At 40.5% G+C, this 14,396-nt stretch overlaps 1 protein-coding gene across 7 annotated transcripts in view; it reads left to right on the top strand.

Annotated features, from left to right (window-relative positions):
- The window catches only part of ANKRD11 (ankyrin repeat domain 11), a 185,045-nt gene that overhangs the window by 116,953 nt on the left and 53,696 nt on the right, over positions 1-14,396 (top strand). For all 7 annotated transcript variants that reach the window (XM_077931577.1, XM_077931582.1, XM_077931579.1 and 4 more), the window contains one exon: positions 5,382-5,526. In XM_077931577.1, the coding sequence (XP_077787703.1) occupies positions 5,440-5,526 (87 nt within the window). In that variant the 5' untranslated portion in view covers positions 5,382-5,439. The remainder of the gene's footprint in view (positions 1-5,381; positions 5,527-14,396) is intronic.

Below are 14,396 nucleotides of genomic sequence, written 5' to 3' on the forward strand. Positions count from 1 at the left end.
AACCTCCTCTGAATTTAATATTTGTAGTGAGTTTACTTACCTAAGTATTGAAATCTAATCAAGTCATGTAATTACCACTAAATTACAATCTAATTTAATATCCAATTTGAGCTATTGCTTGAAAAGAGAGAGAGCCAAGATGACTAGGAATGTCACTGGCATGTGAGAACAGTTTTGTGGTTCTTATGGGACTAGCCACCACACAATATCTTGGCAATGAATTCCTTAGGTTAACTTAAGCATTTGTAAATGACCCCTATACAATACCATGCAAATTAGAGTTAGAACTAGCACATGAAAACTCATCTGTTGTTTTTGAGATTGCCCTTCTGCTGAAGTCTCTGTGGTGCTTTCTAGAGGGGATTCAGATGAAATTGCTTTTTGGTGGTGGGGTGCACGCGATCAGATGAACAAAGGGAGCTAAAAAAAGTAAACCTGCTGCTTCCTAGCCTCTTTGATTTTAAAGAAGGGATGTTAATGATATTTAAGAGAAGATGATAATGCTTGGTTGGGAAGGGCAACAGGAACAGAAATAGCTTGCACATGACAGCTCAGATGTTAGTCCCATATCCAGCTTTACCTATATCAGCCTGACCATAATAAGGTTTCACAAATCAGCAGGCAGCTTTGATTTATGTGCTGTTATGTCTCAGGAAGACTTTTCCCTTACCCCATGCACCCTTTGTACCATTCCCCCCTGGAGAGATCTTGTTGAAACCAGTATATAAAAAATATTTGAAAATGAAACAGCTTCTTTTGCTGTTTCATAGAAGTGTGGAGGATTATATAATGTTTCTTAGCCAACTTGGTCTCCTGCTTCCTTACTTCCTGACAGCCATTAAGTTCTCTGGTTCAAGGAGCTAAGTTAGCTGTTTAGAAAACAGAACTGTTTGATGACAGAGTTCCAGCACAGGAAACAGAATTCTGAAAAGTAGATAATAGAAATGCTAGCCTACCCATGTTGGGGGTTAGAAGGGATTTGGGCCAGGTTTTGTATAACATGGGCCCTCACATTTTTTAGCTGGAGTGCAGTTGTACAAAGCGAGCATTTGTTGTCTCCTCTTTCCCCTCACCTCAAACTCCTTAACAATGTGCTGTAAAACAAAATGGGGATTGCAGGCACTGCTGGTAATTGTTGTGCAAATATAATACTCCCTCCAAGCTGCTAAATAGGCCAGTGCTCTGTTTACATGAAGAGGCAGCCAGCTTTCCAAGTGTAATGAGTCAGCTACATGAACAGAAGGGGTGCGGAATTAATCTGGCATCCTTTTGACTTTCTCTTAGTGAACTCTGTTTCAAAGCTCCCTGTAAAATAGGTGTTTACCCTGGTAACAAATGGTCACATTGACATCCAGAGCAAACAGATTTTTAAAAATAATAAAAATCATAATTGATCTCTCCGTGCATGGGCAAATGCCTATGGTTCATTTTGAATTGGAATCCTCATTTGGATGTGGTTGTCAGTGACTGAGCCTCTGAGAGGATTGAATGTCCTGGGTCCCATTTCCCACATGTTTCTTTTTATGTTACCTTAACTGTGTGGCCAAAGGAGTTTAGTACACATGCTAATATGCAGTGTAGCCTGAATCTGAATTGGCATCAGCTGAGGCCAAGTTATTTTGGGTATTTATTATGCGCCTGGCTGTGCTATCAGTTTGTGGCTGTTTGGCTACAACAGTCAAGGTGGTGCAACTCCTTTCCCAAGCTAACAAATACCATACACCTAGCATTTCTTCTGTGTTTGCTAATTTACTTTGAGTCCTAGATTATAGATTAGACTTTTTAAAAAGAAGTTTAAGAAAAGGTGTAGGATATAATGGCAATTTCCCGTCGAAGGGCTCTGAGGTGAACTATCCACCTTTGGTTTCATATTAGGTACTGGTGGGGGGTTGCTTATCTAAAGATGAATGCCTGAGTAGCATAGAGTGAAGAGAAGACAACATACTTTCACTGTTTGATTTAGCAAGAGAAGACCTCAAAAGCCATTTAAGCAAGGAGCAGTGCACTGAAAGTGATTGTTAATTGACCCTGCAGCCGGCCTTTCAGATTATAACATACAAAATGAAATACACACCTTGCACCATTCCCCTTCAGTTGATTATTTTGTTCATGGCATTGAATACACGAAGGCAATCTTACTTCAAGGGTAGGGGTGCCCTCCAGATGTTGCTGGACCCCAGCTGTTCAGCCCCAGCCAGCATGGTCAGTAGTCAGGGATGATGTGAGTTACAGTCCAGCAGCAACATTTAGAGGGCACTATATTAGCTACTGCCTCTTAATTCCAGTTTAGGTACTTTGCCAGACTTGCACAGCACTGCTCAAATTGGTTCTGCTCATTCCTGGGATGGAGGTTCCATAAGGTGTTCGTCATCCAGTCAGAACCTTTCCTATAGAGCAGGCATGGCCAAACTTGGCCCTCCAGCTGTTTTGGGACTACAACTCCCATCATCCCTAGCTAACAGGACCAGTGGTCAGGGATGATGGGAACTGTAGTCCCAAAACAGCTGGAGGGCCAAGTTTGGCCATGCCTGCTATAGAGGCTGGTAGGTAAATCATTTTTCAAGCAGGCCTGTTAACTTCAGAACAAAAAAGATGGGTTTAGTGAATAGTTGAGGGGTTGGTGAGAAAGGATACTTACTTGTAAAGATTATTTCTTTTTCTACACAGTTGCTATGTAGTTGCTACATATGTCTTTCAATTAATTTGATCTCTCTCTATCTTATCACTATCATTGCACCCTCAGTCTTGACTTTTTTGGGGGGGGGGGAATGTAGCAGCAACAGTGTGCATGGAACCTTTATAGAGATATAGATTATTTACATATTATTGTCAGTTTCTTTTTGCTGTTCCATTGGAATGCTGAATCCATACTTCAGACACATGAAAAGAGTGTTTGTCTGAATATCTTCTGAAGTCATCTTTACACTTTTCGTTTGCTGAATTTTGGTAACTGGATTTGTTTGCTTATTTGATTCAATGTTTACATCCCGCTTGTCTACCCGACACCAGCCATTCTAGGGAATTATTAATTTGTCTTGCATTAGGGAGGACAGGGGTGTGGGGATTTTTATCAAGTTAATGTTTATTAGGGTTCAGTTTTGTATGATAGCATTTTTTTCTTCTTAAAAAAGAGTTGCCATAATTGGGCAAGAGCTCTTGAAATAAGAGTAAACTAGATCAGTGTTTCCCAACCTTGGGCCTCCAGCTGTTTTTGAACTACAATTCCCATCATCCCTGACCACTGGTCTTGCTAGCTAGGGATGATGGGAGTTGTAGTCCAAAAACAGATGGAGGCCCAAGGTTGGGAAACACTGAACTAGATGTCTGGCTGAAGTCATGTGATGCTCACTCAGACTGTAAGTGAAGTCACTACTGCTGCTGTTCTATAGAATATTTTATAGTGAATATTTGTATTTGAGGAAGCTTAGCATGATCATAACTCATTGTGTTCTTTCTCTGGAGTTAGTTAAGTTAAGCAGGTCAGTTTGGGATTGTTGTGCTTTTCTATTTTTTTCCTCAGTACAGCTACATGTGTGCTCTCTTCTGTGTTTTATATCCTACTTAACTAACATTATGTATGAAGGTGGTGTTTTGGGTTGTTGAATTTCTCATGTTGCTGCCCAAAGAGGGAGCATGAAGCATTTTGGATGTATGATGTATGGGGTCCACCCGAGCCTTGGGGTGGATTTGAAAGGGGAAAAAAAGACTTTATGTAGGACTCGATGATGTACCCACTGCTTATGAAAGGTGTTGAGTAGAAAGTTGTTTAGGCTTTTGACTTCTTATATTGGGGCCAGACACTGCAAAAGCCATTCCTTTCCATCCAATTTCCCTCAGGTTTTTGTCAGTTTCCCCAGATTTTAAAACTCATATTTGGGGAGGGGAGGGGAGGGGACACTTTTTGGTTTTCATTGTCTCTCCCCTTTACCAAACCTGTTCTTCACTGACAGTGAAATGGGGAGTTTCCCTGTTCCTGGACCATTTCCTTTATTTGTTTATTTAAAAGGGAAATAAAACCCTGCTGTTTATGTAGCTATGTTGCTAAATAGTGTCTATCTTATCAGGTGGCAGTTAGATTTTTCCAGTGACCATTTCAGCATTTCTGCTTCATGGCAAGTAGCGTAGGGTTGCCATATTTCAAAAAGTAAAAACCAAGACATCCCAAAAGTTGTTTAGCTTTTTTAAGGAAACCCCCAAAATTGTTTAGCTTTTTAAAGAAAAACCTCAAAGTTGTTGAGCTATTTTTTATTTTTTTTTACAAAAACGCCAAAAGAACCTGAAAAATTGGTAATTGAAATTCTGGTAATGTCCAGGAAAATCCAGATGTGTGGTAGCTCTAAAGTAGAGTAAGAACTTTACACTAGCACTTAATTGACTGCTCATATGATATTTACCCCAGGAGAATGATAAAGATGGCTGTATACCATGTTTCAGATCTCTGTTACAATGCACAATTCTTATTGTATATTGCAGGTGTCAGTTGTCTTTTCCACCCTGTAACTAAGCAACTCATAGCATGGGCAACAGAGTTTTGTTGCTGTGCTTCTAAATTGTGCCTCACCTAGACTTACATACAAAGGCAATACCTACCCAAACAGGGAAGGCTGCATATCAACTCTGCTGAGAATATTAGAAGTTGCCTTTATGGTTTACCATCTTTGCTTCAATCTAGAAATGGTTCTGCATAAGAAACATATTTCTTAGGCAGATTGCAGTTCACAAATTGCTTTATGTGATAGTCATGCGAGAATCAGGCAGATTAAGTTTTCATTGCATTAACCATGTGCATAGGACACCAAGGCATCACAGAAGTCTTTATGTGTGTCAACACAAACAAAATTTTTGGATAGCTTTGGTCACTCTATGGGCACCTAATACCTACCCTAAGAGCTATAATGTCTAAAGGAACCATAAAGTATTACAGTCGTATCTCGGCTCCTGAACACCCTGGGAGTTGAACGTTCCAGTTCCCGAATGATTGAAAACCGGAAGTGAGTGTTCCTGTTTTCAAACTTTTTTTGGAAACCAAATGTGCGGTGTGGCTATTGTTTCTGGTGCGCCTGCACAATCAGAAACCAATCGGAAGCCGTGCCTTGGTTTCTGAACTTTTCAGAATTCCCTTCAACTTCCACGGTATGTCTGTATTCACAGTTGGTATTTGAGGGACTGTTGTCTATCTTCTATCTGTACAAAGGAAGACCATGTTGGTTCCTGACTCTCTTGCAACTCCTGTTTTGGGAATTTGCATCTTTGCCATAGAGCAATACTCTGAGAATGCCAGCACAGTACTTCAGTTCATTAAAGCAACAATTACTATGCCTCACCCCCCTCTTTTGGTTAGCTGTGGCTTGAACATCTGTGTATTTCCTTTATCATTGCAGACTGTTGATGACGAAGCGATGGCAGCATAAATGAAGGCCAAGTAAGGAAGGCAGAACGATGCCCAAGGGTGGGTGTTCTAAAACACCACAACTGGAAGATTTCTCTCTCAGCAACGACATGGTGGAGAAACAAACTGGGAAAAAGGTACTGTGCCTTTAGTATACCTGTCTTCCTCATACTCTCTCTCCCCCCCCCCCCCACTGTAGTGTTTTTGTTTTATAGTGAGATGGTAGCACAACAGGCCTGTGTTCTCAAACTTCTGTGTATGCTGTACTGATTACCTCCTGTGAACTACCAAACAGAACACCTTTCCATAATTTATTTTAGATTATGTCCCATTTGTCTGTCCCCCCCCCAAAAAAAAATAGTAGTTCATGGGCCATGAGTGGTCCATCACCTTTTTTATGTAGTCTCTGGCATGCCTATGGATTTGTAGCTGAAGACAGCAATGAGTATATCCATATTATTAAATATTTGTGGTAATTTTTAATGACATTTTAATTGCTTATTTTATTAAATAAGGCTGTGAGGCATGAAGGCCGCTTCCTGCAAGGCCATTTCCACCTGGCCTAGGGGGTGAGGCCCAGACTCACCCAGCCCTACAAAAGAGGCTCCTCGTAAGGCTGGAGGAGCATCGCCTAGCTGTGAGGGGTGAAGGCCGCTCCCTGCAAGGCCCTTTCCACCTGGCCTAGGGGGTGAGGCCCAGACCCACCCAGCCCTACAAAAGAGGCTCCTCATGAGGCCGGAGGAACATCGCCTGGCTATTGTTTTATTGATTTAATATGCTGTAAACCGCTTTGAGATTTTTATTAAAAATATAAAGCTGTATAGAAATAAAAAAATCAAAAAAATATTTTATTTTATTGCATTACAGTTTGAATTCTATGGAATTACATTTGCTACAACAGGCAGACAAATGATTAAGTGATCCACCAAGACCCTCAGCAATTTTCAAGTGGTGTGTGAGGGAAAAAGCTTGAGACCCACTGATCTAGGTGATGCTACATTAAGTTGATAACTTCCCCCACAATTAGCTTCTGTCATGGTCCATAGCATAGCTGAGAATGAGAAAGCAACAAGAATTAAGGTAGAAAAGGTACGCTGTGATACTTCCACCTTCATCCTACTCCTAGCTGTGAACTATTGTTTTAGTTAGGTAGAAGCTTTGTGTCTTTAGGCCTCACCTACTGCTTGCGTCTGTTGATTTATTTGTTTGGTAGTGAATTCATCACTGCATTGGTCTGAAATGGTGTTCAGTAAATGAATATCCACCCTGTCTTTTAGAGTTAGAGTAGAGCTTAGAATCTGTCAAGATGGTTGTGAAAGGTAGCAAAAGGTGACCTGAATGTTGAGGTATAGCTGCCTAGTGTTAACTGATTGGCATAGGGAGAAAGTGCCAGTGTGGCCTAGATCATTTTGTGCAAAATAAAGCTGAAACCCAGGAATTATGAGTGCAGGAAGTTGCAAAGGGAAATACCAGTTTTGTGTGGTGTAAGGCTTTTGCATTAAGAAAGTATGCTGCACACTTGATTTGTTTCTGTTCTGCTTTGGTTTTTTGCCCTATTTCAGTTACTGTGTCTTTTTCGAAAGATAAAGCTACATGTCAAAATTTAAAATTAATAAAAGCTGAGAAGAAAAACCTGTTCTAACTTCAGGCTGGGTTTTGTTGCTCCTACTCATAGCTGAGAAGCTGATGTTTATATATGATAGTGTGAATCAAAAGGCATTCCATTAGCTGTGAGGGTACATTATACATGACATATTTTCCTACCTACATGAATTTGGGGTTTGTGAAGGGGCCAGTATGCACACATTAATATTTGAAGATGCTCCTATTTACCAATGTAGCTAAAATGTGTCATATGAAGCCGTCCTGACTTGCGACTTTTCAGGCCCAGGAGCACTGGGAACAATAACCAGTTTTGTAATAAAATAACCTGGATGTGATTAAAATGACTTTCCCACCATATACAACAGTGCAGATTTGACAAGGTTTAGCAAGAATAATAGAATAGAGTGTCCCTGCATGCCTATCCCTGAACTTCTCAACCTGTAAAGTGTTCAGTCTAGGGTTCCAAAGGGACTGAGCTTTAGAGCTTAGTTAATTGGCTGAAGGAGACTGCACCAACATATCATTGCTTTCTATTTAACTTGAGTGCTCTGAGCTGAAACAATGACTAAGGGGAAAGGGAGTTGGCCATTAGACCTTTGCTTCCAGGGATTGCTGTGTGGGAGCATAGCTTTTAATTTATCTTGTGTTTGTCAACACTTCCTAAAGGCCTCTCTGCTTTCATGACTTCAGCTGTCTCAGATTCACTCTGCTGTGAATACTATTCCAAGACTGCGTTTGTGGAGCCAAAGGGCCTGAAAGCAGTGATAGGGGCTGTGGTGGTGAAGTAAAAGTGCCTGTGTTGTCCTTGCAGAGTGAAGAATTTTTGGAACCTAGCTGCATTGTGGGATACCAGCTCTGATAGAAATGGATTAAGAAGTTCGGATCACATTTATTCATGACTGAAGTACCATTCTAGGTTCCTCCTAAATTCAGTTGTTCTTATGACATTCTGCAGCAATCACACACATATCTGTCCAATTGGAAACGTCAGCCTTTGCAGCAAAATAGTGCTGCCATTATGTGAGATCTCATTGCAATTTCACAGAATTTGGCTTAATGGTTACATGCAACCAAGTTGAGTCAATGGAGTGACTGGTTTTTTCCTTCTCAGCTTCTCTTCATTTTGCTGTTACTTTTCCACTTTGCCTCAGTTGGGCAAATTATCTCAGACCCTGACATTTTCTTTGTTTTATTGAGTCAAAGGGCAGGGAAGAGGGTTCCAACCTTAAACAGTAGTTTCCTGCTCTATTATTGAAGGCATCTGAGAACTTCATTGCTGCAATGCAGTGTTGGTTTGGGGGAAAGCTGACTTAAATATGATTATTATTTTCATTAATTGTGTGAATTGCAACTTTAATCTACATGACACTTTATTGAGTGTCATTGAAAAGGTCAGTTCGTTGAGGAGTTTGTAGTTGTAAGGTTCATTAGAGAGGAAGACGCCATGGATGAGGAGCATGGCAAAGGCACAGGTAGTGGGGGTCTTCGAGCTATGCTCGCTTCTCAGGTAGGACAGCTCGATTGTATGGTTGCTATGCAGTCTTTGGGCACCAAGAATTTGCAGAATATAAATGTTGACACAATCTGGCTATCCTGTATGGAAACTCAACTCATATATTTCCAGTCTCATGTAGTCCCAACCACAGTGTTGCAAGGATATATGAATCAGCCTTTAGAGTTTGGGGCTACATGTGAGAGCTATTCCCTACACACACTCAGCACAGTGAAACTGATGAATACACATCTGTAGAGCATGTGTTAACCGTCGTCATGAGCCTATAATCTGATGTACTTATTCCAGCCACAGAAGAAACATTACATTCTAAAGGATGTTTCCACTTCAGACTGTTGTTAAAAAGGAGGTGCAAATGCTGCTGGGAATTGTTTTGGCTTACAATTTTGTCTTCAGGAGAGGTGGGATGCAATGCATTACCTTTTTAGCTTTGCTGTACATTTCTCTGAGTAGTTATAGTCCAAAATGTTACTGTGGAACTTGCCTTGTTGCAGCACAGCTGGGATTGGGGATTTCCATCAGCCTGTTATGCAAAGCTTTCAAAACATACTGGAAAGTTCATTGGTTTTTAAGCTTCAAAGTGAAACTAGCATCCTGGATGAAGTGCAAAGAGAATCAGAATTGTGTTGCCCACAAGCATGCATATAATAGTAATTCAACTTTTTGGATAAAACTTGTGATGCCGCTGTCTTGACCAGCTGGATTAGACCAAAGATCTATCTAGTCCTTCATCCTCTTTCCCATAGTAGCCAACCAAATGAATTGGTTCCAATCCATTTTTACCCTGCCTTGCCAATAATAATAATAATAATAATAATAATAATAATAAATATTTATACCCCGCCCATCTGGCTGAGTTTCCCCAGCCACTCTGGGCGGCTCCCAATCGAGTGTTAAAAACAATACAGCATTAAATATTAAAAGCTTCCCTAAACAGGGCTGCCTTCAGATTTCTTTTAAAAATAGGATAGCTGCTTATCTCCTTGACATCTGATGGGAGGGCATTCCACAGGGCGGGCATCACTACTGAGAAGGCCCTGTGTCTGAATAATAATAATTTCAAGGAACACAAAGTGGTGTACTTGGTTCCTGTTATAAAAACAACCCTATGAGGTTGTCATGACTGTCCCAAGGTCACCCACCCAGAGAGTTTCATGGCTGAGTGGGAATTTGAATTCAGGTCTCCCTGGTCTTCATCTGCCATTCTAACCACTGTACCACACTGGCTCTGAGGTGCCCCTGGAAAGTACACAAACAGGTTATGAAGTCACCAGTCTTTCCCAATGCTCAGCATTATGGAATTCATAATACATGCACTTCAATCATTTTCTGTTAGATTCTTAGTCTGGTACACTGTTATATTCTATCTCGTCCATCATCCTGCTTCCCACAGTGGCCAACCAGATGCCCCCAAGAAGCAACAAGTAGGACACGGAGGCAATAGCATTTTCTCATATTTACTCTCTAGCCACTGGTTTACAGTAGCATCCTTGTCTGAACATAGAGTTGCTATATAGCCACCATGACCAATAACTGCTTAATATACCTGTCCTCCTTGAATCTGTTTAATCCTCTTTTATATCCTTTTGAACTTTCAGCTACCATCACTTCTTGTAATAGCAAAATTCCACATGTTGTGCATTGTTTGTGGGGAGTTGCACAGGAATCTTCTTTTGAGTGGCTTACAGGGTATGTAAGGGGACTTGGGGCCAATCACTGTAGAAGTCGATCCCAGGGATAGCAAACATAATGCTCTTCAGATGTTGTTGGGCTTCAGCTTCCATCATCCCAGTCTGCATGGCCTGTGGTCAGAAATGGTGGGAGTTGTTTTCCATGAACACCATATTGGTTGCCCTTAGCCTATCTTGTTCAGTAATCATGTGAACTAGTTTGTCTTCTTGGTTGAGACTTAGGCAAGTAGTTCCTCACTCACCCTTGTCCACACAATTTGCCTCTTGCAGCCTGTGTTTTACACTTCATAATTAAGTACAAGCACCCTTCTATTTTATTTCGAAAATGTGCACCCTACCTTTCTTTTACAAAAACCCCTCAAAGTGGTGAACATTACATTTGAAATATAAATAGAACAGTAACAAAAATGTGGTATTGCAGTAGCAGCAGCCAGCAAAATTTCTGCATTAACAACAACACAAATAACAAAACTCAGTCAGCAGGTGCCACCATCATCAAAGGTCGTTTTTCACCTGGCAACACAGTATTGACAGTGTATGAGGCCAGGTGTGCCTTTTGGGTGGCGTGGAGGTGAGGGCATTTCTAAGTGATAGTGCTGTGACATGTGTAGCTGCTCACTAGTGGGTCAGACATGTAGTAGGACATCTGATATGGCTCAAAGCATATAGAAGGAAACTAATGTCTGGGGACAATAAAGTACTGGATAGAAGCGAACAAATGTACTCTGTGCAAGACAGGACTAATATCTGGGGGAACAGTAGGTCTATGGATAGGTGTACAACCAGCCTTGAATGAAATCATACTCCTTCCTTGAAGATGCAGGTTCACAGCTTGGGGTGCTTCTTGACCTAGCACTACTCTTGAATGCCCATGTGGTATCAGTGACTTTCTTTTACCTGTCACATTAGTTTGTTTTATTGTATTGCATGATGAAAAGTTTCAATAAAGTATATGAAGGGGGCAGACAGAAGGTCACATGCAATGAATCTTAAGTTTCCTAGCATATGGATTTACTGTATTTTTCCATGTATAAGATGTCCCAATGTATAAAACACTCCCCTATTTTGGGGGACTCCAAATTAAGAAAACACCTCTTAGCACTACCCGTGTTTAAGACGAGCCCCAATCTTAAAAAAATTTTTGGGTAAAAAACCCCTAGTCTCATACATGGAAAAATATGGTACTTGCCATGGCATCTTTTTGAAGTAAGCATTATTAAAGTTGCTTTGGCAAGTTTATAACTGTTTCTTAAAACTATGAGCAAAAAATGGAAAGCAGGATAACAAATCCAATTTTGATTTCAGAAGGGATCTTCTAGGGTTCTATTCATGAGAGACAGAGAGCACCAGGAATTTTCACCCACTGAAATTTATTCTTAAATAGCAAACAATGCTGGAATTATAATTTTTGGCTTGTATACACAAGCACAATTGACCCCTTGTTACTGCTGTTCTGAGATTCTCTGCATCAAGCTTTCTACATAAGTGTTTATTGTTTAAGAAATCCCAGTTTTAAGGGTTTAACTAGGACTCTGCCTTTCATCACGGAATGCGCACACATGCTTATGTACTTCAGTAAGCGCTCTGCATTCTCCATGTTCTAGAAGTAAAAGTTGTAGCAACTTATGTTCCCAGGACTACATGTACTATGAAGATGATATTATTATTCCCTGTGATTGAAATGGGATTTCTGAGTGTATTTGAAGAGGTACTGGTACATTTTTGGGGGAAAGGTGATTGATTCAATTAACTCAAGGTTGTTCTTCAAGAACCTGCACTGTGGGAAAATACTTTTACAATGTTGTTAGTTTCCAGTGTCAGGATGGGCCGGGGAAGTTGCCCATATTAACATCCTAAGGCTTTTCTTGATCAGAAAAAGGCAAATTTTGTGTGTGTGTGTGTGTGTGTGTGTGTGTGTGTGTGTGTGTGTGTTAAGACTGGAGTCTCACTGTGGAGTTTGCCAGTCAAGTTTCTGGCCCATTTGTTGCTGAGAGATTAGAAAGGTGGGTAGGAGCTGAGAACTGTGTACATGGTTTAGGCAGGGCTTCAGTGCCCTACATAGTTCTGTACCCTTTTCCCTTGGCTATTCAATTCCACAGTTTGCAACCAATCTTGTTCCTTTCTGCCCTAAATGAATTAAAAACTTAGAGGCAGAATAAACTACAAATATGAAAATATGTGCAGTACACTGATGTACATCACTACTCCAGTCAGAACCTTGAAGATAGTGTCTTCCATCTCTCCTACGAATGGTTCACAGGCTAGAGAATGCTTTTTAAAAAGAGTGTTCATAAAGAGAAATTATAGTTTTTATTTTGGCTCTTGCAAATTTGTTCTGACACCCTAAAATTTCAACAATGAGAGAATTTCTTTTAATAAGGGCACTTCTCTTTTTTACTTACAAATATTAATAGCATGTCCCCCTTTCTGAATGTTGCTTAATTCTTGACTGCCCACAAAAGCAGAGTTAGACTCTTGTTACATGAAAGCAGTTTAAGAATTCTTGTATGAAACTGAAGCTGATCATACTGCATAGGATTCCTGATTTATTAGTTTGGAACCCATTTGGCAAATACTTTATGACTGAAATGTACTTTTTGTTGCTGGTGACTCTGAGGAAGTGGGGAGTAAATAGAACAGACCAGTGGAGGAAAACATATTTTTTAAAATCCCCATCCAGGGTCCATGCCAGAGAATAACCAAGAAAGAGGAAGGAGTAATGTGTATTCATTGGTCTTATGACTTCGAGTCACCTGCCACAATCTTATGAGTGATGCAGTCAGCATTGTTGTGTTGTGTCTCTCCCCCCAATCCCAGTAGATTGAATAAATTGTTGATACCATTACCCACGTTTACTTAAAAGCAGAATTAAAGTGCATTCCCTTTGGTCTGGTACATTCTTGAAGTAAAACAGAGTCCCAGACACACATACACATATTTTTGGTGATGTTTGTGCAGGTAAACAAATGGGCCCATGGCCTGTGCAAAACACATCCCAGAAACATCCTAGAGTTGAAGCTTTGGTGCTGGCACTCATATCTCCTCTCCTGAATGATAAGACATTTTGCCTCTAGTGCTAGAACAAGTGACTTCCTACTCAGTTCTAGTCTGACTGCTACAAGAGCAGCATTGCAGAGAACTCTCACTGATTTAAAAAGCAAAAGTACTCAAGCACATGCCAAGCTTAATAAAATAATTTATATTTTAAGCTTCCAAATGCAAATTCAAGAACACTAACTGAGCTCGGTTGATGTGAAAGTGAAGCTCTTGGCAAAGTCTTCTTTTGGAGATCTAACCACTTTTATATGTAGGTTTCTTACAAGTGCTCTGGCCCATCAAATGGTGCTTGCATATGCATCAGAAATGAGGGTAGCCATCATATGGAATACAACTTTGACAAAAGACTCCTTTTAAATAAACAGACATAAGGCCTTGGTAGGTCCTTGATAGATATTTGAATCATTGGTCTGTAACTTCTTGTTCATGGCATCCTTAAAATTTCTGAGTTTATAAGACATGCAATGGTACATGGTGCAGTAGGTCATTTAGTAGGTTATTTTGAAGCATTTCATTCTGAGGGAGAGGGATCTGTGGTACCAAGAGCTTCCGAAATCTCAGAGGAAGAATATGTGTGTATGTGTGAGAGGTTTTCCATAAAAGGCTTCAAGCCTCAGTCATAGCTGCTTAAGATTATAGTAGATGCTTCTAACAGATTTGGATTTTAGAAAATGTATACTCCCTTTATGGGGATTTTTAAAAAGCTGTCTCCCCACCCAGATGTAAAACCAGAAACAGGTTTGAGAGTTGCCATTGTTATTTAATGGGATTCCACAGTGACAGTGAAGAGTGAAACACTCACTGAAGTGGGATGTTCATAGGAGATTGTTACCATCTTTTCCTTCTGGTGGGAGAACTGACCATCCTTCTCCCCCCTCCTCCTTCCCCCATCCCTTCCTGCACACAGCGGGGACAAGATTACAAGCTGATGTAGACAGAACATATGCTTTAAGTACATTTTTTTCTGGTAGGAAGGGTGATCCTATAAATGGCTGGGAAGCTTTGCAGCAGGCTGGTCAGCTGCCAGAATATTCTAATAGTTTGAGCTCACAATGTTATGTGCCACAGGGAAAATCTCTGCCATTTTGGAAGAAGGAATTTCACTTTTTAAATCATAGGATGTATTTCCTCCCTATAAGCT

The sequence above is a fragment of the Podarcis muralis genome, chromosome 7 (assembly GCF_964188315.1).
Source record: "Podarcis muralis chromosome 7, rPodMur119.hap1.1, whole genome shotgun sequence".
Classification (NCBI taxonomy): domain Eukaryota; kingdom Metazoa; phylum Chordata; class Lepidosauria; order Squamata; family Lacertidae; genus Podarcis; species Podarcis muralis.